The 22635-nt window shown below is 42.0% G+C and overlaps 1 protein-coding gene across 1 annotated transcript; it reads left to right on the plus strand.

Annotated features, from left to right (window-relative positions):
- Positions 1–1117: 1117 nt before the first annotated feature.
- On the plus strand, positions 1118–21139 carry CMTM6 (CKLF like MARVEL transmembrane domain containing 6). Its single transcript, XM_038570609.1, has 4 exons — positions 1118–1354; positions 11005–11181; positions 16700–16798; positions 20244–21139. Exons 1-4 carry the CDS (start codon positions 1217–1219, stop codon positions 20376–20378), a joined length of 549 nt encoding a protein of 182 aa, XP_038426537.1. The 5' UTR covers positions 1118–1216; the 3' UTR covers positions 20379–21139.
- The last annotated feature ends 1496 nt before the right edge of the window (positions 21140–22635 follow it).

A 22635-nucleotide genomic window follows, 5' to 3' on the forward strand; every position in this document is an offset into this window, starting at 1 on the left:
AGTGAGCGGAAGGCGGGAGGGCGGAGTTGAGCGGAGGCGGGGCGGAGGTTAGAGCGGAGCAGGGGGGCGGAGTTCGGAAGCGCAGCAAGGCAGGGGGCGGAGTTAGTTGAGCGGAGGCGGGGGCGGAGTTAGCAGCGGAGGCGGGGCGGACGGAGTTGAGCGGAGGGGGCGGAGTTGAGCGGAGGCGGGGCGGAGTTAGAGCGGAGCAGGGGGGCGGAGTTAGAGCGCAGCAAGGCAGGGGGCGGAGTTGAGCGGAGGCGGGGGCGGAGTTAGAGCGGAGGCGGGGGCGGAGTTGAGCGGAGGCGGGGGGCGGAGTTAGAGCGGAGGCGGGGGCGGAGTTGAGCGGAGGCGGGGGGCGGAGTTGAGCGGAGGCGGGGGCGGAGTTAGAGCGGAGCAGGGGGGCGGAGTTAGAGCGCAGCAAGGCAGGGGGCGGAGTTGAGCGGAGGCGGGGGCGGAGTTAGAGCGGAGGCGGGGGCGGAGTTGAGCGGAGGCGGGGGCGGAGTTAGAGCGGAGCAGGGGGGCGGAGTTAGAGCGCAGCAAGGCAGGGGGCGGAGTTGAGCGGAGGCGGGGGCGGAGTTAGAGCGGAGGCGGGGGCGGAGTTGAGCGGAGGCGGGGGCGGAGTTAGCGGAGCAAGGCGGGGGGCGGAGTTGAGCGGAGGCGGGGGGCGGAGTTGAGCGGAGGCGGGGGCGGAGTTAGAGCGGAGCAGGGGGGCGGAGTTAGAGCGCAGCAAGGCGGGGGGCGGAGTTGAGCGGAGGCGGGGGCGGAGTTAGAGCGGAGGCGGGGGCGGAGTTGAGCGGAGGCGGGGGCGGAGTTAGCGGAGCAAGGCGGGGGGCGGAGTTGAGCGGAGGCGGGGGGCGGAGTTGAGCGGAGGCGGGGGCGGAGTTAGAGCGGAGCAGGGGGGCGGAGTTAGAGCGCAGCAAGGCAGGGGGCGGAGTTGAGCGGAGGCGGGGGCGGAGTTAGAGCGGAGGCGGGGGCGGAGTTGAGCGGAGGCGGGGGCGGAGTTAGCGGAGCAAGGCGGGGGGCGGAGTTGAGCGGAGGCGGGGGCGGAGTTAGAGCGGAGGCGGGGGCGGAGTTAGCGGAGCAAGGCGGGGGGCGGGGTTAGAGCGGAGGCGGGGCGGAAGCGTGGGCGGAGACCAGGAAGTGACGGCCCTCCGGGTGGTCCTCCGGAGTCGGTGAAGTCCGCGGCGTCAGCTCTGCGGCCACCGCGTTCCGGGCCATGGAGAATGGAGCGGTGTACGGCCCCACCACGGAGGAGGACCCGGGCCCCGCCAGGGGCGCCCGGAGCGGCCTCGCCGCCTACTTCTCCGTGGGCCGGCTTCGGTTGCCCGGGCTCGCGTTCAAAGTCCTGCAGCTGGTGAGTCCGCGGCCGGGGTGGGCGAGCCGGGCCGGGGGCGGGGCGGGGCGGGGCGGGGCGGGGGTCTGGCCCCGGGACCGCCGGCCTGCGGGCTGGGGAGGCTGCCGAGGCGCTTCTCCTTGACCTGGCTGTTCAGGAAGCGGCAGTTTCCACACCCCAGTTCCTTCTTTCTCGCTGGAAAGGGGGGCGTTCCCTCCCGCCGCCGGGCTGCCGCTCACCCCAGTGTCTCCCCCGCGGGTCCCTGAGGACTCCCCAGGGCCCCCGAGCGAGGTCCGCGGGTCCAGGAAATGCGTCGGGAGCCCAGGTCCACGACTTCTTTCTCTCCCTCTGTTGCGACCTTCCTCTCCTCTCGGAGCTGATACCCTGCGTTATCGCCCAGAGTGCCTGTATTTGTACTAAGTGCTTTTTGTTTATCTTTCTCTGGTTCTTGTGGGTTTTCCCGGTACGAGCCCGTGGTGGTGCTTGGGGGTGTGGGGGCAGTTCAGTTTTTGCACCCAGACTCCGGTCGGTACCAGGCACGGCATTGAGGTGGGTGTATCCCATAAATTGTCTCCCACAGGTTTTGTATCGACTGAAAAAGAATTACTTCCGAAAGAGCAATATGTGTGTACGAAGTACACGGTGAAAAGGACAGCTCGTATTTGTGTGCAGGTAGCAAAAGTAGGGCATGGTTTACCCCTCTCTGAATTTCACTGAGTTTTCGTTTACTTTGGGCAGTAAAGGTCCTGTAAGCCCCCTAGCAAAAATAACATCTTTGAATTTTAACTCAAATTACACACATATTGACTGACCTCCAGTATTCCTGTTTTAACCAACTGTGGACATCATTTTCTGCAAGAGGAAAAATTGGTTTTGCTTTTTTTTTTTTTTTTTTTTTTTTGTTTAGTCATCTCAAGTAAAAATAACCAGTTGGTTTCCTTGGGAAGAACTTAAATTCTTAGAACTCCGATAACCAGAACTTATTCTTAGAACTCAGATGACCTACTTTTATTAAATGGGAAAACAGCTGTCAGAAAACTGGTAGTACTTTCTGGTCGTCAAAATGATCACATCTAAGAATAGTTTGGAAATCACTGGGGGGGCAGGTGACAGTGTGGCCTATGGAGCCGGAGAGGGTCTGGCTCTGCCTATCGTTCCAGTCTCCTTTTAGGGAGTTCCATACTGGCAGTCTTTCAGTTGTCACCAGGCATCAGGGGCTCCCTTCCTGCCCTTCTTCCTTTGTAACATCTGTTCCTTCTACCCAGAAGTGCATCTTTCTGTTCTCTTGTCAGTTCTAACAGGACTTTGAGATGACAGTGGTGCTCCTCTGCTCTGAGCTAAAATGTTTCCACACAAATAGAGCTCTTTAGAACAGAAAAGATCATCAGTGTTTGTATCTTAAGTGTTCTTGCTGCTCTGCAGACATCATCAGTATTGGTGTCCTGCCTGTTAAATTTCTCTTTGAGTTGTCTGTTTTTCCTTTCTAATCAGAAATAGCAAAGCTGAAGTAAAATTTCTCATTACTTTAGTTTAATAAACGATAGTTCCATATCCTTGAAATAGAATACAACCAGAAATTTTGGTATAGACTTTTTACTTGGATGTGGAGAAGAGGGGGAAATGAATTTGCCTTGCAAGGATTGGTAGACTGTTCCTGCTTGTTCTCCCTCATACCAGAAGGAGAAAGAGGGATAGGATAAAAACTAATGTGTCCTTCTTGAAATCTACTTGCAGGCTTATCTCGGAGGTATTGCAGGTTGGGTTCCAGACCACCACAACAAAGCGAATAGTGCAATAAAGGGAGTCTGATGAATGTTTTGGTTTTCCAGGGCATATAAAAGTTATGTTTGCACTATATTGTAGTTTGTCAACTGTTCAATAGCATTATGTCTAAAAATTGTACATACCTTAATTTAAAATATATATTTTTAAATTTTTAAAAAAGTTTTGTTTATTTGAGAGAAAGAGCATGAGCAGGGGGGCAGAGCAGAGGAGGAGGAAGAGGGACAAACAGACTCCATATGGAGCTCAGAGCCCATTGCGGGCTCAATTCCAGGACCAGAAGATTATGACCTGAGCGGAAATCAAGAGTCAAATGCTCATCGGACTGAGCCTCCCAGGTGCTCCTTAATTTAAAATGTTTTATCACTAAAAAATTCCAAGCATTTTCTGAGCTTTGAGCTAGTTGTAATCACTTCTCAGATGACCATAGCAATATAATAAAAATGAAAATGTTTGAAATAGTGCAAGAATTACTGAAATGTGACACAGAGACATGAAGTGAGCAAATGCTGTTGGAAACACGGTACCAGTAGACTTGCTTGACTCATTGTTGCCCAAGCATTCGATTTGAAAAATGTATCTGCAACATGCAGTAAAGCACAGTGCAGTAAAATAGGTGTACGCTTATTTATGGGGAACTTGCAATGTTATAAGAATGCTTTCTTCAATATAGATTTTTAAAACATATTTAATTATTGCTTTCCATTTTGATTGTTGTGTTTTATTTCCTACTTTGTTTCATTGATGGCCTCTGTCTTTTCATAATAGTGTATATTACGGGAGTTACCCAGAAAGTCCCAAGGAAGTTATAATGAAATAAATTAAAACTCTCATCCAGTCTGAAGCAACAGGGCAAGGTCTTCTTTGCCTTAAGTCATATTCTGTCTTTAGGCTATTTTACTCTAGGTAACTTTTTTTTTTTTAATAAGTAGATTTGCAGAGCTCTAATAAAGAAACAACTGTAATGTAGAAACCCCTAACCAGGGACATGCAAACCCTATAACATTTTATCCAAAATGTGGTACATATCTGTGTTTGGGCATATTTTTCTAGACCCATAAATCTTATCAAATTCTCAAAACCCCAAAAGAGAAAGGAACCTTACTCTAAAACTTAAAAATCAGACTCTGCATACTTAGGAAATTTCTTAGAATCCAGAGATTGAATTGGATTTCCTCTGAGGTTCTTTTCACTCTTTAAGATTTTTACAAACTTCTGAGGCTCTGTGGGATGTTCTGGCACAGAGCTGAACACCAAACAGAGAGTTGAGCCTATAAACAGAAGGAGAGGTTAGAGATAAAAGAGCATAACTAGCTCTTGAGTTATGTACTCCTGCAATTATGTAGCTATGTCTACTGCCATTCAGATAAAACCTTAATTTTGTCAAAGGCTTGTCCAAAACACAAGTATCCCTTAACTACCATCTGACCTTCCAGAACTGAAGAAGAAATACTTAGCTGGGAATGCAAGCATAAGGAGTCATCGCAGTCCTAAATTTTTATGCAATTTATTTATTTATCAGTTTATTTTATCCTTAGATTGGTCCTGGTGAATATATATACACATATATATGTATACACACACACCCCTATACAAATATATATATATATATATATATATATATATACACACACACACACGCACACACACATATGTGTGTGTGTGTGAAGTTTTTGTTGTTATTTTGAGATTTTGAGGGAGTTTTTTTTGTTTTGTTTTGTTTTTGTTTTTGATTTCAGGGGAAAATTGACATTGGGCAACCTAATTCCTTGCTGGTAAGCTGATACAATGATCTGAATATGTGTAATATTCTTGTAACATAAGCTGACATATGTGTTTATGGTACCAGTTGAATATCCTGGTGGCCGCACAGTACTGTGATAATAATGACTCCTCAGGCAAGCAGTTTGATTTAGAATTCACCAGTGATTTACTAAATTATAAAATAATGTTACTCTGTAAGTACCAAGAAACAAATCACTTAGAAGCAGTTTATCTTATATTGATGATCTTTTCATTATTTCAATGTGAAAATTGATCTGTATTAAATTGAAATGCTCTGTCTTTAACCTTGAGGAAGATCCATAATGTCAGCAAATTAGATCTTTGAACCTTTGTGAGAGTAAATATTTGCCTAAGGTACAGGAGGCCTGGCCTAACTGCAGCCTGCCAGATTTGTTTACTTGGACCTTACGTAGGACCGCAGGTTTTAGTAGCAAGTTCATTAATTCACAAATTAATATAATTTTGTAGTTGGGGCCTTATAATGAATGGTAAGCATTAAAAAATTCTTTTTATAAGAAATGTTTTAGTAGTAGACTGTAAAAGACCAACGATGGAGACTTTGTGTTTAATATAATGACTGTTAATTTAAGAAGACTAATGTTTCAGAAGGGGTAGTGAAACTGAAATGAAGAGAGAGACACAGGGGAGTCAATGTTTAAATCACCAGCCACATTTTAGTCACTAAGATTCCCCAAATGTGTTGACCCTAGCAGATTGGTTTTAATGTAAAATTTAGCAGCAAAAGGGGAAATGCACAAAACTCTGATCGTAACTTCAAAAATCCAGTCTTAAGGGGAAACCTACACAAACATACATAGTTGTAAAATGAGCTTAATAAACAGTGTTCAAGGAGGGGAACAGGCACGCTGTAGGAGTCAGGAGGCCTGGCTTTGGGGCTATGCCTGGCCAGTGTGGGACCTGGCCTGTCAGAGATTCATTCCACCACCTGTAGACACAAAGGTGGGAGACTCTGCCCTCCAGGGACCTCCCAAGTCCCAAAGGCAGATTCCCATAGATCTGTTTGAGTAAAAGTTTACATCATTAGAAGCAGTTGCATTGGGTGTACTTCTTCGCTTCATAGTCATTAGCAGTATTTAATGTGAGGTCTTCATGCTACTGGAGAGTAAAACCATTTACCAGAAAATAATTATTGAGCCTTTGAACTTACTTTTAACATTAATCACGATCTCCTTCCCCAGCGACCTTACCTCTTTTCTTATCCTTAACCACTTGGTATTTAATGCTGGTGACTACCCATTTCTTGAAATTATTCCTTCCCTTAATTTTCACACTTAATTTTTTTTTAATACAAAAAAGCATTTGTTTACCAAAATATATATAAGAAACTAGGAAAAAGAAACTAGAGAATATGATTAAAATAAGCCATATTTCACCACCACCACCACCCCATCACTGTTTAGATTAATGATTTGGAATGTATTCACTCGCTTATTAAGGAGTTTTCCTAAGAAGTATTAGACCGCCTGTGACTTGCTTGTCAGGTGTGAGTTGCTCTTTTCTCTCCTACTCCTGAGTTGTGATATTCTTTCAGGCCCCACCCAGTCCTCTGCTCCTCCTGTCTTCTAACCAGCTAAACCAGGCAGGCAGTCCCTGTTGCTTTCATCCAGAAGTCTACACTCCCTGGCCTGATCATCACATAAGCACACCCAGCTCCTTAAACATTTTCATGATCACTGCCCACTCAGGTCAGTTACATTATCCCTGTGGGGTTTACCATGCAAATTCTTGCCTTCATGAATCTGTTCTTTTTTGTCCTCCACCTGGAATGTTCTCTGCCTATCCAGATCCTATGTATCTCTTGGCCCTGCTTTGAGTCTTACTTTTCTGCTTATTCTATTTTAGTATAGGTGGATTGGAGCATTTTCCTGAGATTCCTTGAATCTACATATAATGGATGGTCAATTATGAGTGTATTATTTTTTTATTGTTTCTTATACATTGATCTTATTGCCCTGTCAGTACATGTTCCTGTACGTATTACAGTGTTGATACATAATACTCAAATGCATTTTTAAAAATATTTTATTTATTTATTCATGAGAAACAGAGAGAGAGAGGCAGAGACACAGGCAGAGGGAGAAGCAGGCTCCATACAGGGAGCCCAACGTAGGATGTAGGACTCGATCCTGGGGCTCTAGGATCAGGCCCTGGGCTGAAGGCAGGCACAAAACCACTGAGCCACCCGGGCTGCCCCTCAAATGCATTTCTTAAAAGTTTTTTTTTTTTTTTTTTTTTAAGTTGAGGTATAATGGACATCTATTAGTTTCAGGTGCACCACTTAAAGATACTAATAGTGCTATGGGAGATGATACAGGAAGGTTCGGAGCATCAGACAGATGGGGAGTTCAGGAGAAAACTTCATATGGAATATAGTTTGTAGTGCTGATTTCTTGGCTTTTAATGGGAAATAGGAACTAGTGCATGTCCAATCTTGATATCATACCCCTTTCATCTCTTAGGAGGCCCGTGCAGAATCTGCCTCTCAATACTGCTCTGAGGACTTCAAGTCAATAAGAAGGACTCCTGTTGATAAGTTTGGAACAGTACTGGTAGTAAAGACACTGATTGCTGCTGGCTGAGCTGGATCCTGCCCCTTTCTTACTGAGAATAGAAAAGCAGTCTGTGTCTCTGCAGAAAAGATTTGATTATTATATGGCCTACACAGATGAGTGTTCCTGACAGTCTAATTATTGGGATAGGAATGGCTCAAGATCAAGTATTCTCAGACCCCACTTAGAGTTTTAGGCTGATATATTCTCACAGTTAATTGGCGTGTATATACCTGAGATATATTTTGCAGATTTCTCATAGAGAAAACTCCTAAATGTTGGCTAAGATTTAACACAGAGGCAAGAATAAAGCAAATGGCATATTAGACATTTAGCATCTTATACTGTACTCATGTAAAAACTCATCCCATAATTATAATGACAGACGATGAAAGAAGTACCTTTATGCAATGACTTTCTGGGATTTGTCTTGGTGTGTCACTTTGTATTCTATGGTGTAATAATTGGGAATACCTTACCTAACCTAACATCTGTCTGAAGGAGGTTGTTTGGAATATGCTGGACTATTTTATGTCTTACCAACTTATAGGACAGGCCTAGGTTTTCACTTCTCCTGGTCATATACAGAATGTGTGAATATGGTACCAGGCCATCTAGCAGTTGTGTGTTTAGTTTTTAAGAAGCTGCTCAATTGTCCAGAGTGGTATACCATTGACTTCTGTTTGATGAAAATATTTTATAGCCTGGTTGGCTCAGTTGGTTAAGCATCTGACTCTTGGTTTCGGCTCAGATCATGATCTCAGGGTTGTGGGATCAAGCCCTGAGCAATCTGCACTTACTGTGGAGTCTGCTTGAGATTCTCTCTCTCCCTCTGTCTCTCTCCCACTCACACTTTATCTCTCTTTAGATAAATAAAATCTTTTTTAAAAAGCATTTTGTAGGGCAATATCTATAACATGCAGTGTATCTGCTGATTTTGGTAGCACTCTTGTCATGAATGTATCTGGTTCCTTCTACTGTGATTTGGCTTTGATTTAGGTCACCAGTCATTTTGATGGTCTTAAGGCTCAAAGGAAACTCCCTTGGCTTTCACAAAACCCACACAGACTGCCCAAGTGAACCTCTCTTTTCTCTCTCTTCCTTCTTATTTCTAAAGACCTCCAAACCTGGGCCCTGAATCCTACCTATAGAGAGCCTCTTTTCGTCCTCATCTTTAGACTCACTCTTCACTCTTCTTGGTTTCTGCCTCAGTGTTTAATCATTGTCAGTTCTCTCCCATCTTGAAATTCCCTTCCGTTTTACCCTGTCCACTACTCCTCTATCTGGCCACTTTTGCCAGTCTATACCTCTTGACTCTGCTGGCTCTATCCCACTACTTTGTCTTCCCCTCTCTTCCCACTATACAGAACTGTAACCTCAGCCTGCCTGGTTGATTGACTCCACTGAAACAGGCTTGCTGAGGTCACCGGCAACCTTCTTGGAGCTCAGTCTGACATCAGTGTGTCACTGTTGTTCTTACCTGACCTCTAAGTAGCGTTCATTACCATCATAACTTTCTCTTGGTAGTAATACTTTTTCCTTGGTCTAGTACCTCCTTGGACTGCTGCTCCTAATTGTCCTTTGCTGGTGTCACCCCCTCCACACATCCCTTAAATCTTGGGTTTGCTCAGAATTCTGCATAAAGCTGGCTTTCCTCATTCTGGGGGATCTCACTGGCCAATGCCCACGACTTCATCTCCACCCCATACCTCTCCCCTGAGCTGCAGACCTGTATATCCTTTTGCTTCCTAGATACCTCCCTTAACTCTTTCACAGAATCCCTCATACACAGCACATTTGAAACATAATGTATTCTCTTCCTAGCATCCTCACCTCTTAAAAAAAAGAAGAAAAACAAACAAACAAACCTGACTCTTCTTTCTGCAGTGAGGCCCCTGTATATTAGGATCATATATACAACAGTGGGAGTGCCATTAAATCCCGCTTGCATTTAATTGAGTTGCCAAATTAACTAGATTTTACCATTGTCCATTCAGTGCACGGCATTCTGACCCACGCCTGTCTGGCACTGGTGAACACTTGCTTCTGCTGTGAATCAAATTGGGTTATTCCCAAGGCTGCCAATTATACTTTTAACGGCCAAACATTTAATTAAATATTGCACAGACTGAAATTGAATGTGAAAAGGAATTGTTTCTGTGAAAGCTAAATTGAATGCTTTGAAAGTCTGAAAAATAAATTACTAAAATATTTCCTGTGCACTTAAGTAAGAGCAAGGTAACCATAAAGGGCTAGTAAAACTAGTCCAGACCCAGAAGGATTCTACACTCGGCTTCTCAAGTGTCCGGGGTCTTGCACCACTCCATCTAAACATTAGTCTGCAAGTGGTAATTCTGGACGACAAAAGTGATTAATGGAGGAAATGTGATGTGGAATTCCAATCAGCAGGCTCAAACTCAGAGAAAAGCCCTATTTCAAAAGATTGGTGAATAAATGTGCCTTTTTGCTTTAGGTTAAAATAAAGTGGGGGCACCTGGGTGGCTTAGCTGGTTAAGCGGCTGCTTTCGGCTCAGGTCATGATCTCAGGATCCTGGGATGGGGCCCTGCATTGGGTTCCCTGCTCAGTGGGGAGTCTGATTCTCCCTCTCCCTCTGCCACTCCCCCTGCTTGTGCTCTTTCGATCTTTCAAATAAATAAAATATTTTCTAAAAATAATAAAAGTGTTCATTCAAGTCTGTTGTTTCCTGCTGTTAGTATCCGTCCTGATAAGTGCTCCTGTCACATGCATCTTATAGTGATTGCTCCATTACCACTACTACCCTGAGCACTGCCCTCCCCTGGTTTCCTTCATCAGCTTCCCGACTGGATGTCCACCCCAAGATTTGCCCTTCCCCCAGCCCCCTCTCTATGCTGTATGTAGCCAGCGAGACTTACTAAAAGCATGAAGCTGAACGTGTCACCCCTTTGCTTTACAACCTTTTACATCCAGACTTGTTTAAACTAGTAAAAGAGGACATTTAGATCTAGCCTCTACTTGCCTCTTGTCTCATCATTTTCACGCTGCCATCCCCTTCCTTCACACTGGCTGCTTGAACCATGTCGACCCAACTTGCTTTCATGGTGCAGCTGGGGATGGTGGGATCTCTTTGTGCCTCAGGGTGGGAGGATGCCAGGTGCTCTCGCCTCCAGGTCTCTCTGTGCACCACCTCTCTGCCTGGAGCTCCTTTCACTGTCCTTCAGCCCCAAAACTGACCGCCTGTCCATCAGGTCTCAGCTTTCCTCCAGCAAGTCTTTCCTGACCCCTCTACTTGAGGGCCCCTCCTGTGTGCTTTCCCAGCAATGCCCTGTCTTTCCCCCGACTCAGGCATTTAGCACCCGATACTTAACTATTTGTGGACTTGAATTCCCTTCAAGGCAACCAGACTGTTCAGTTCTACAGAGATCGGACCTGTTCGGTCGTCTTGTTTGCAATGGTTTCCACCTCACAGAGAGCTGAGTGAACAGAGGTGTGTTCTGAATACTGGTGGTTTCTGTGGGAAGACACTTGAGTAAACGGTTTTGTTTCTTTTGTAGCTGTTTTCGCTGCTGGCCTTTATCTGCGAGGAAGTCGTGTCACAGTGTACTTTGTGTGGAGGACTTTACTTTTTTGAATTTGTAAGCTGCAGTGCCTTTCTTCTGAGTCTCCTCATCCTGATTGTGTACTGCACTCCAGTTTACAACCAAGTCGATCCTGACAAAGTCAAGCAGTCGGTAAGCATGAAAAAAAGAATCCCTTTACAAAGAACATAGCTCTTTTGGAGTGTTGTGAAGTTCTGTTATTCAGACTAGTAATGCTTTTATTTTATTTTTTTAAATTTTATTTATTCATGAGAGATGGAGATAGAGAGGTAGAGACATAGGCAGAGGGAGAAGCAGGCTCCCTGCAGGGAGCCTGATGTGAGACTCCATCCCAAGACCCTGGGATCACGCTCCGAGCTATAGGCAGACGCTCAACCACTGAGCCACCCAGGCATCCCTAGACTAGTAATGCTTTTAAAACTCACGCTACTGAGTTTTAAAAGCACTACTCTTAAAACTTGGGAGAGTAGGACACTCTCCATTGTTCCAGCTCTGCCCCTGAGCAACTCCATTTTCCCTACCAAGTGGGGTTGTCGAGGGGGAAAGTGAAATCAGGAAGGGAGTGACAAATGTCAGGAGTTTTCAGTTACTGGTGGTTCCATCTCCTTCACTGTAGGTATTTTTTAAAAACTAAGATTTTTGTCACTTCTGACCTCTCACATTTCCAAGTGTCACTTATGGGTTCATTGTGCACCTGTTCTGCACCAGGCATTACACTAGACTCTAGAGAGTATGATGAACTAATGTGATATATTTCTGGAGCTTTTAAAATAAAATGCCATGTAATTCTACCTATTTTGTTTTGATTTTTTTTTGTGTGTGTGTTATGAAAGAAGTTATTAGTGAGTGAATTAAGGCATCTGTTGAATTCATTGTTCGGAAATTTCCCTTTTAATGAAAGCGTACATGAGAATTTTCTTTTCACAGAATCAATGATGTATAACTTTGTAAAGACAGTCTGTTGGCGCGTGTCTTTATTTGAGTATAGTGTGGATTTGTGAGATGACACATGAAATGATTCACATGGTTTCCACACTGAAACAGTTTCCTTCTTCAGTAGTGTTGGAGTTAACAGTAGTGTGAAGTAGTGTGTGAAGAATTGTACATGTCAGGGTTGACATATGAAAGCACTCATGTCTCTGAGGGAAAAGATACAAATGAGGGTAAATTTTTAACTATTAAGAACAAGGAATAACAAGATCAATACAAAGCAGTAAGATTCTGTTTTTTATTTTTATTTTTTAATTTTTTAAAATATTTTATTTATTTATTCATGAAGGAGAGAGAGAGAGAGAGAAGCAGAGGGAGAAGCAGGCTCCATGCAGGGAGCCTAACATGGGACTCAATCCCGGATCTCCAGGATCAGGCCCTGGACTAAAGGCAGCACTAAACCACTGAGCCACCCGGGCTGCCCAGATTCTGTTTTTTATTTATTTTTTATTTTTTTAAAGATTTTTTAATTTTTATTTATTTATGATAGTCACACAGAGAGAGAGAGAGGCAGAGACACAGGGAGAGGGAGAAGCAGGCTCCATGCACCGGGAGCCCGATGTGGGATTTGATCCCCGGTCTCCAGGATCGCGCCGTGGGCCAAAGGCAGGCGCTAAACCGCTGCGCCACCCAGGGATCCCGATTCTGTTTTTTAAATTGAGAAGTGAGCACTGAGTCACATACTAATATACACCTGAGAGACTTTTTTCTGTATACCCTTTAGTACCTTTTAAATCTTGTGCTATGGGCAGCCTGGGTGGCTCAGCGGTTTAAGCGCCTGTCTTTGGCCCAGGGCGTGATCCTGGAGACCCAAGATCAAGTCCCACATCAGGCTCCCTGCATGGAGCCTGCTTCTCCCTCCGCCTGTGTCTCTGTCTCTCTCTCTCTGTGTCTATCATGAATAAGTAAATAAAATCTTAAAAAAATAAAAAAAATTAAAAAGATAAATCTTGTGCTATAAGAATCCATTACTTCTTTTAACAGAATTATCTTAAGTTTAAAACTTAAAAAGTTAAAAAAAAAAGTTGATACCACAGCAGGTAAAAAAATAACTTTGAAAAATAGGTCTGGTCTGAATCACATCCACCAAGCCTTTGATGAGCACATACCTGCCGCTCTTGGTATAGCCAATATATGACTGTCTCGTTATCCTTCTAGATAATAGCAGCTCTCAGCGTGGACTTGGACCAGACAGTTTACATGCTGGGATTTAAAATCCTCATGCTGTAATGCTCCCCTTTTTCTGGTAGGGAATTTGGGTTCAGGGTGGTTACAGACCTTGTCCAGAGTTACACAGGTAGCATAAAAATAAATGGAGACTGGAACCCAGGAGAGCCCTCAACGTTCTGCATTCCATTCTGTGGACTCCTCCAAATCCTCCTAGAACCAGCACCCTAGCAACTTTCCATTCTGTCATGGCAAATGGCATCACCTCAGGGATCTCCATATAATGATGACAGTAGCAGAACCCATTTATTGTATGAGATGCATATTAAGAGGTTGCAGAGAATTCCTTAGAATTTTTATTAATTATGTTTTAATCTTTGTAAATTTTTCCCTTTTACCGCATGCACAGAAGTATGCGGTAAGATTTTTGGAAAAGTGAAAAAATTACTAGTATCTGAGCTGCTTGATTTGCAGTTCCCGTGTATAAATTTGTATATTAAACATTAAAGACAAATTATTTTTCAGTTTCTTAGCTCTCAACAGCAAAACAGTATCATTATCCATAAAAATATTTTTAGAAATGTTCAGTTTTTACTTCAGTGCTGCATCTGTAGTGTTTAAGAACATTGATCTTTTTGGCTAGAAACAATATTATTTTTCAGTTTAATGGTCTAACTAAACTAAACAAAATGTAAAACATTTATTATATCAAATGAGCAATTAAGAATTATTTTTTTTAAGTTAGAGTTAGTATTGATCCTGAAATGCTGGAGGAAGGGAATAAATCAGTCATTTCATTCTAAAACAGCTTTTGTAAATATTTTACTATACTTCTTTTGGATCTTTTGTGTCTGTTTATAGGTGATTAAGAGTCATAGTCAGATATGTTATAATTTTCACCTAATGTAAGGATTTCATGTTTGTTTGAAAGGCTTAAAAATAACTTTTATTCTTGACCTATTAATGTACTTAAATACTTTTTAATGTCAGAGACATTTTCTGCTTTACAGAAAATATTTTGAGAGGGTGGTAGTGGTGATGTTTGGGGGAACATGGGGAAAGGATAAGCTTTTTCAAGGGAGAATCTTTTCTATCCCATGCTGTTGTGGCTCAGAGTCTGTAGGAATAACAACAGTCAACACTTATGGAACATTTACTGTGTGCCTGGCACTGATCTAAGCACCATTAGAACCACCTGTGAAGATACTGCTCTTACTCCTATTTTGCAGATGAAGAGACTAAGGCACACAGATGTTAAATAATGAATTCAGAGTCATAGAGCCAAGAAGTATTGTCCTGGGATTTGAACTCAGATAGTCTGGTTCTGGAACCTATGTTTATTGAACACCACATTATTCGGTCTCAAAACGGTTGCCTTGTTTGATACCTCCTTGAATGTAGTCCAGATACTAGTAGTAAATGGAATTTTATTTGTGCGTCACAGATTTGAAATGACATTTGAGGGACACCTGGGTGGCTTAACAGTTGTGCGTCTGCCTTTGGCTCAGGGCGTGATCCCAGGGGTCTGGGATCGAGTCGTGCATTGGGCTCCTTGCACGGAGCCTGCTTCTCCCTCTGCCTGTGTCACTGCCTCTCTCTCTGTGTCTCTCATGAATAAATAAATAAAATCTTTAAAAAAATAGCATTTGAAGGAATGAAAAAAGTATTGCAGAAAAACACTTTTTGTATAAGTGAAGAGAAAATCTCTTATTTATTTTTTTAGAAATGTTAAGTACACAATCGACAACATAGGAATTCTGTATTGGATGGGTTTTCAGAAAACTCTGAAAATATCAGACTTAAAACCCTTTGGAATGGCCAGTTTTACCAGCTTCTCCTCTGAATCAAGTGTGCATGTCAAGCACTAGTTTCAGTTGGCAACTGAGAGAAGCCTTACAAGATTGAGAGCCCTGGGAAACCCATGAAGAACTTCATGTCATGAACCGCATTTTGAGGAGATATGGAAGCTTTTATAGAGTAGATAAGCTCATATCATACAAGCTCATTTTGGGTTAGTCACTTGGAACAATTGAAAGCAATATGTTCTTGCAGAAAGCTTACATTTCTTAAAAACATACTATTGGCATCACTTTATGTAGTTAATGACAGGTGGTTCTTCTGATTCTCTCTTTTCCAGAGTGCTTTCAAAGCACTGAAGTACTCTCAGAGAGGCCATCGTAGCATAGAATACAGATCTTCCTCAACTTAACAATGGGTTACATCCTGATAAATCCATCATAAGTTCAAAATATTGTAAATCAAAAGTGCATTTAATACATTTAGCCTCCTGAACATCATAGCTTAGCCTAAACTACCTTCAGTGTGCTCAGAACACTTATATTGGCCTGCAGTTGGGCAAAATCATCTACCACAAAGGCTATTTGATGATAAAGTGTTAACTCATGTAATTGGATACTATACTGAAAGGGACAAACAGAATGGCCGTGTGGGTACAGAAGGATTGTCAGTGTACCCCGGTTGTTTAATCTTGTGATCGGTGGCTGACCAGGAACTGCTGCCACTGTGCAGCATCATGATGAAGAAGCGTCCCACACAGCACTAGCCTGAGGAAGCATCCAAATTCACAGTTTGAAGTACAGTTTCTACTGAATATGTAACATTTTTGCATCATTGTAAAGTTAAAAATCATAAGTGGAACCATTGTAAGTCAGGGACCATCTATACTTTGAAAGAGAAGAAAAGTCTGTTTCTGGTTTTTGGGTTTTTTTTTTGCTGGAAATAAGATGGGATTGTTTTAATCCTTTTTTAAAGATTTTATTTAAGAGAGGATGAGAGAGCACAAGCAGGGGGAGGGGCAGAGGGAGAAGCAGACTCTCTGCTGAGCAGGAAGTCCGATGTAGGGCTCAATCCCAGAACCCTGAGATCATGACCTGAGCCGAAGGCAGACGCTTAACAGACTGAGCCACCCAGGCACCCCATGTAAGATGGGATTTAATAAACCTTTGGGTTTGATAATTTTAATGTATCCTAGAACACACACACACACACACACACACACACACACCCAACCTTTTGGGGAACTGCTTTTATTAAAAGATTATCTTTTATTAAAAGATTATCTTGTGACATACTCTGAATACACCTGTCCAAAGTGTGGATAGTGTTCCTTTACAGGGGTGTTCGTGAATTCCAGACTTGAGAAGCTGAAGCATGGGGTGCCTGGGTGGCTCAGTCAGTTAAGTGTCTGCTTTCGGATCAGGTCATGATCCCAGGGTTTTGGGATCAAGCCCCAAGTCAGGCTCCCTTGTCAGCAGGAAGCCTGCTTCTCCCTCTTCCTCTCCCTCTCCCCCTGTTTATGCTCTCTTGCTTTCTGTCTGTCAAATAAAAAAAATTTTTTTTAAAGAAGCTGAAGTGTGTTGGTTTGGGCTATATGAAGAAAAAACTGTGTCACTAAAGTTTTTAAAAAATAAAAAACAAAAGCTATTGTTTCTATCAACCTAACCATACGGTGTTCTTTATGCACATGTTCTAGGACTTTTATATTACTTTGGGAACAGGATGTGTGTTTTTGTTGGCATCCATCATTTTCGTTTCCACACATGACAGAACAGAAGCTGAGATGGCTGCATCCGTGAGTACCTTGTATTTTGAAGCCTTGCTTAAGTTTTGTTTCCTTAGAAATATGGAACTTAAAAGTACTTGACAGGTGATACAGTGTGGGAGAGTGGTTTGTTTAGTAACTTATTTTTTAGTGTAATTTTGAATAGAGGACCTAAGAGCAAATAAATATGATAGCCTTAGAAACCTAGAACCTGTCTTCCGAATTTAGAATAAAACCCCCTTTCCTCTACATATGAACGCGTCACTGCTAATGGAAGTGGTAGTATTGACTTTGGTTATTGTATGTTTTTCTACTTTGCAGTCCAGCAAAAACATACCTACATGCCACATGCTTTTCTAGGTGTAGAGAGCACATAGGAGAAATGATCCAAGGGTTCTACCTTTATAATAAAAGAGAGATAATAAATAGAAAAGTAAATGTTTTTATCCGAAATCCTTGGGGGGGAGGAGACAGATTTATGTATGTATGTATGTATGTATGTATTTATTGAATTCAGAATATTCTGGTTTTTAGAAAAGTAGCACTGCACATGTACTAATATTATATGACATCTTCAGAGGGCCTGGAGCAGCACCCTGTAATCCTGCATGTTAATATTTCTGAAGCTTGAATATTCACACTAAAAGGGATAAAGACTGGAAGGAGTTATACTTCATGCCACTTTTTAGCCAAGTAAATTACGAAAGCTTTATTTTTGTAGCTTTTTGGATTTCAGAATTACAAATCAAGGATCATGCACCTGAATTGGTACCAGTGTTGTGAACATGAACAGCTGATAACTGAGTGATTCATCTTCTTCCAAGTCAGCTGGGTTCCAATTAATATTTTATTCATGACAAAACTTATAATTAATTGACTTGTCAGCTATTAGATCATTAAAATCATTAAACTACTTTTAATTACTCAAAAGGAGTTCAGAGACTTCACCTGTTCATGTGAGCATGGTTAGCACAGATGTAAAACCTGTATAAAACAAAACAAATTAATGGGGAAGCCTTGACTCATTCTGGCAACAAGTAATATTTATGCATGTGCACATGAATCAATGGTACACGAAGAGAAAAGTCAAAGTTTTAATAGACCCTTATGGTTAATTTCAGTCTGTATACATATTTTTATTGCAGAGTAGTATGATAGGGTGATCAGTAAAATGTTTTGAGGTGTGGAAATATATTATTATAAAATCCTTGGAGAGGTTTGCCTGGGTGGCTCAGTTAGATGAGAGACCAACTCTTGATTTCATCTCAGGTCATGATCTCAGGGTCACGAGATCAAGCCCTACCTTGGGCTCTGCACTCAGCGGGGAGTCTGCTTGAGATTCTCTCTCTCCTGCCCATGCCCCTCCCTCAGCTTGCTTGTGCACTCTCTTTCTCTCTCTCAAAAATAAATAAATAAATCCTTAAAAAATAAAATAATATCCTTGGAGGAAGTGAAATAGAGTTGAGGAAAGTTGAGTTGAAGGGGAAAGAGAGTATGGCATGAAATTCCCAGCTATTAAAACACAGGTTATTTGTGTGTTACAATTAGGTGATGTATTAGATTATTAACAGTATTTAGATTTTGTTGGATATATTTAAGAATGACTGGTAGTTTAAAAACTCAGTATTTATAATATGCTAGAAATTACCTTTTACAACTATTTAAATTATGAAAAAATTTACAGACTTAAACGAGTGAGGGAGTCCATTAAAAAAAATTGTCAAGTATGTGAGCAACAGATCTGGAAGATGATTTGTCTGGATGGTATGGCATAGAGGGCTCTGTGTGGACTGGGGCTCTCCAGGAGGTCAGGGATGGCTTCACAGACTCGGTGATGTCTGGACTGTCCTTAAAGCATGTAATATGTTTCCCAGGCAAATAAGGTGATAGACACCATCATGCCAAAATGAAGCCTCCAGAGGGGAGAAGTGACTTGGGTTTGGAGATGTGGGATGGTAATTAAATATCAGTTGGATGTTTTGGGGCTATTGGGGTGAATTAATGACATTTGGAGTTCAGTTTGCTTTACAGTGAGATACAGCAGAATATATTCTTTAGGATAGAAAGGTTGGATGTGAAGGGTCAAGAGAGTGGAGCGAACTACAACAAAATATTAAAAATCTAAAATAGACTGCTGGTTACTGAAGTGAGGTGGGTTGGGCGATGGCTAAATAGGAGATGGGGATGAGTGAATGCAGTTGTCTGATGAGCTCTGGAAGTGCTGAATCACTATATTGTATACCTGAAACTAGTATTACTAATATTATGCTGTATGTTAAATAAAAACTAAAAGAAATTTTAAAAAACAATAAATAAAAATCATGGAGAGGGCAGCCCCAGTGGCCCAGCGGTTTAGCACCTGCCTTTGGCCCAGAGTGTGATCCTGGGGACCCGGGATCGAGTTCCACATCGGGCTCCCTGCATGGAGCCTGCTTCTCCCTCTGCCTTTGTCTCTGCCTCTCTCTGTATCTGTGTCTCTCATGAATAAATAAATAAAATCTTTAAAAAAAAATGATGGAGAGATAGATGTTAGATGTGGAAGGGATTTTAGCCATTACCTACATCAATTTTCTCTTTTTATAGAGCAGTTCTTTGACCCTATTTCTTTCCTGGTTTTGCTTAGTGAAGATTTCTTGACAGAATTCTCAGAATGTTTGATCATATGTTAGAAGAGTACAATAAGGAAGTGATTTAAGGAAGAGGAAGTAGGTAGTGGTGTCATGTTGCTGTGTCATTACAGTGTGACAATTAACTGGAAAATATTTTTAGGTAATTTAACCTAAAAGTATCTTCAAAATAGAATTTCTGTTGATCAATCGTTATTGATTACTTCTTGCCATTTTCACCTATGCTCAGCTCCCTACTCACATATTTCCTTTACCTCCCCTGTGGATCAGTCTAACCATTGCTAATAATCTTGTGTTTTGTATCATTTTATAGGATTTTGTTTTTCATCTATTAACCTTAGTTTCACAGATTGGCATCCCACATATACACATGCACACACAAAACGAGACATCTCTATTTTATGAAACGTCAACTAATAGCCATTATTCTAGGGTTGTTGTTTTTTTTTTTTGTAACTTCTTTTTTTTTAATGACCTGAAAAAGTACTTTATTACTAAGGTTAAGAATAGGATGTATAAGATAGGGATGCCTGAATTAAGACATTAAGCATCTGCCTTCAGCTCAGGTACTGGGATCGTGCCCCGTGCTGGGCTCCTTGCTCAGCAGAGAATCTGCTTCTCCCTCTCCCCTGCCCCCTCATGTACTCTTGCGAGCTGTCTCTCTCTCTCTCTTACTCTGCACACACACTCTCTCTCTAATAAATAAAATATTTTAAAAAAAGGAAGAAGAATGTGTATAAGATAAAATTGATGAATCACCTTGCTGTATAAAACACTCTCAGAGCCAAGTAGAAAATGTGAGATTATATTCCAAAATCTGTCATATAACCCTTGTTCTTTCTTCTCAGGTCTTTGGATTTCTAGCAAGTATTATGTTCCTGTGTGACGTTGTCATTGTGTTCATTTGGAAACGACGGGAGTCCCAAGCTAGGAAACCAGAGGCTACCAGGCCAGGGGGCCTCACAGAACCCCTTAATGGTTAAGGACTCAAGAGACGGGGTGTTACATAAGGTATTGACTGCATGGCACCTGAGCCCTGGCCGAAGCTCATGGAGAATTTGTCTAATTGTTAAACCACTTCTTTTGGAGAGCAAGGGGAAGGGCAAAAAGGCAGTGTGTCAGTTACCACAAATTAGGCCAGAGAGTTTTGGGGTTTAAAAAATTTTTTTAAAAATAATGTTAAAACTTCTGTCACTTGAAATGGTTCTGTTTTTGTTTTTGGAATTGAGGACAGTTGTTTCTTTAAATCACATAGCTCAACTGATGAGAATTTATTCTGTCATCATTGTTGGTCTAGCTATCAAATTACGCTATACAGCCAGCATGATTAAGTTCATTGATTTAGACATTGTTTTATTCTTAAATTAATTTGCTTAGGTAGGTTTTTTTGATATCAGATAAAATTCAATGTATACTGAAGAGATCACTATTTAAAATGTTGGTCTAGGTTTTTTTTTTCCTTAAAAATATAATACCCAGGTTTTACTGTATCTCACTCGGCCTTAAAATTACATTGTAACATTTTAGGATAATTATTAATTCTTTCTGAGACCCTTTATAGCCTAATAGAAACTGTATGAAAGGTGTTGGTAGCTTATATGTATAAGAGTAACAACATCATAAATCCCATGTTTATACTGCACTTTGGTTGTTGTTAATAAGCAAAAAAAAAAAAAAAAAAAAAAAGAGAACAATTGTATATAACACAGAAAAATGGAAGAAACTCTCATGGCTAGAGACCAAAGATAAAAAAGATACACTTTTTGCGCAATACATGGAAAGTAATTATAAAAACAGGTTTCAACCACTTACCACTGTCTGAAGAGAGAAGTTCATACTATGAGTTAGAAATTGATCCCTTTCCCTACTGGCATGTGGTTATTTCTACTGAAGTTAATACAGCTCTGCGGGTCCTGTTCAGTGTCTTCTCTGAAGCCTTCCCTCTTTTTAAAACCCCAGCCTTTGATTTTTACATCTATTTGAGATTCTCCCTTCTACTCTCTTTACCCACATGGTCTGTACACTTCATCATCTGACAGCAGTGGAGCCTCTAGCTCTGACTCTTGCTTGATGGCAGGGGTCTCTATGTGGTCCAAAATTTGGGGCCCTTTTAATCGCATAGAATATGTAGCAGGATCTTTAGGGTTCTTGTTCCCACCTTGGGCACTACTATAACTTCTCTTTGAAGAAGACTTTCTTAAGAAAGTAAGCATCTAGCAGATCCTGCCCAGGTTAATACTGATGATGGTATAAGGAAGCAGTCTAACCATTCTCAAGAGACACTTCATACCTAGTTCTGATGGTTTGGAAGAGTTGTCTCTTTGCTGGCAGGCTGTCTTAGGGCCAGCCAGACAAGGCACTTGAGATAGGACCTTTCTGACCAACTGCTTTGCAGAGTAGACCTCTCTTGTACTCCTCTTCCATTTTCGACTCAGGACTGTAGTATTAAGACAATGAGCCCATGCGTCAGTACTTCAGGACTTTGGTGGAGGTCTCCCAGGGTTTTCTATCTGAAGGAGCGGAATCATGTTTCCAGTGAGAAAAGTTAATAACCTTATCCTTTTTAAAATTCTCATTTGTGCATTGTAGATGTGGCATATGTGGTTGTCAGAATTCATCATTATGGCCAGATACAGCTTCTGCTCTGTCTTGCTGACTCAGAACCTTACTCATTTGTACCAGAGCGTGGATGCTAGCTAGTGCTAGTGATGCTGTCACCACTACCTCCTTGGGAGATAATGAAACCAATCACTGATGCTGTTTTTACTGGGCACACCATTGAAGTGAGGAGAAGTAGCCTGGTTCTGGGGTTCAAGAATAAAGAGTAGCACAAGATAACTAGCTTCTGGTTGGCAGGTTCTGGAATTTCACATCTAACTATACCACTGTCATTTTAAATATCATGTAGACCCGGCTGGGTGTCACAAAAAAGCATCTGGGCTACCTCAGGGAACCCCCCATATATGTGCATGGGCATAGTTGAGTTTGATGGATATATCCGAGCCGGCCTCAGACGTACAGCATGTTGGCATTGAGCTTCACCTCTGCTTGCTCAGAGGCTTTGCTTCCTTTTGTTTCACTGAGGCAGAAGTGGACCTCTTCACTGCCACTTAACTCTTCCCTTTTCAGAAAGATAATATATTCACTAGTATTTTTGGTCACTCTAGAACTTTTCTTCATTCTATTTTTTAGGGGACCCATGACTGATTAGCCTTGCTCTTCTGTTGTAGAAGGAACGAG

The sequence above is a fragment of the Canis lupus genome, chromosome 23, assembly GCF_011100685.1.
Source record: "Canis lupus familiaris isolate Mischka breed German Shepherd chromosome 23, alternate assembly UU_Cfam_GSD_1.0, whole genome shotgun sequence".
Classification (NCBI taxonomy): Eukaryota; Metazoa; Chordata; class Mammalia; order Carnivora; family Canidae; genus Canis; species Canis lupus.

What these genes read in the sequence shown, in the direction of transcription:
- CMTM6 (XM_038570609.1), top strand. Translation starts at nt 1,217, where the DNA reads ATGGAGAATGGAGCGGTGTACGGCCCCACCACGGAGGAGGACCCGGGC. An exon ending in CGTTCAAAGTCCTGCAGCTG is followed by an intron (nt 1,355 to 11,004) that starts GTGAGTCCGCGG and finishes TTTCTTTTGTAG; the next exon opens with CTGTTTTCGCTGCTGGCCTT. An exon ending in AAGCTGAGATGGCTGCATCC is followed by an intron (nt 16,799 to 20,243) that starts GTGAGTACCTTG and finishes CTTTCTTCTCAG; the next exon opens with GTCTTTGGATTTCTAGCAAG.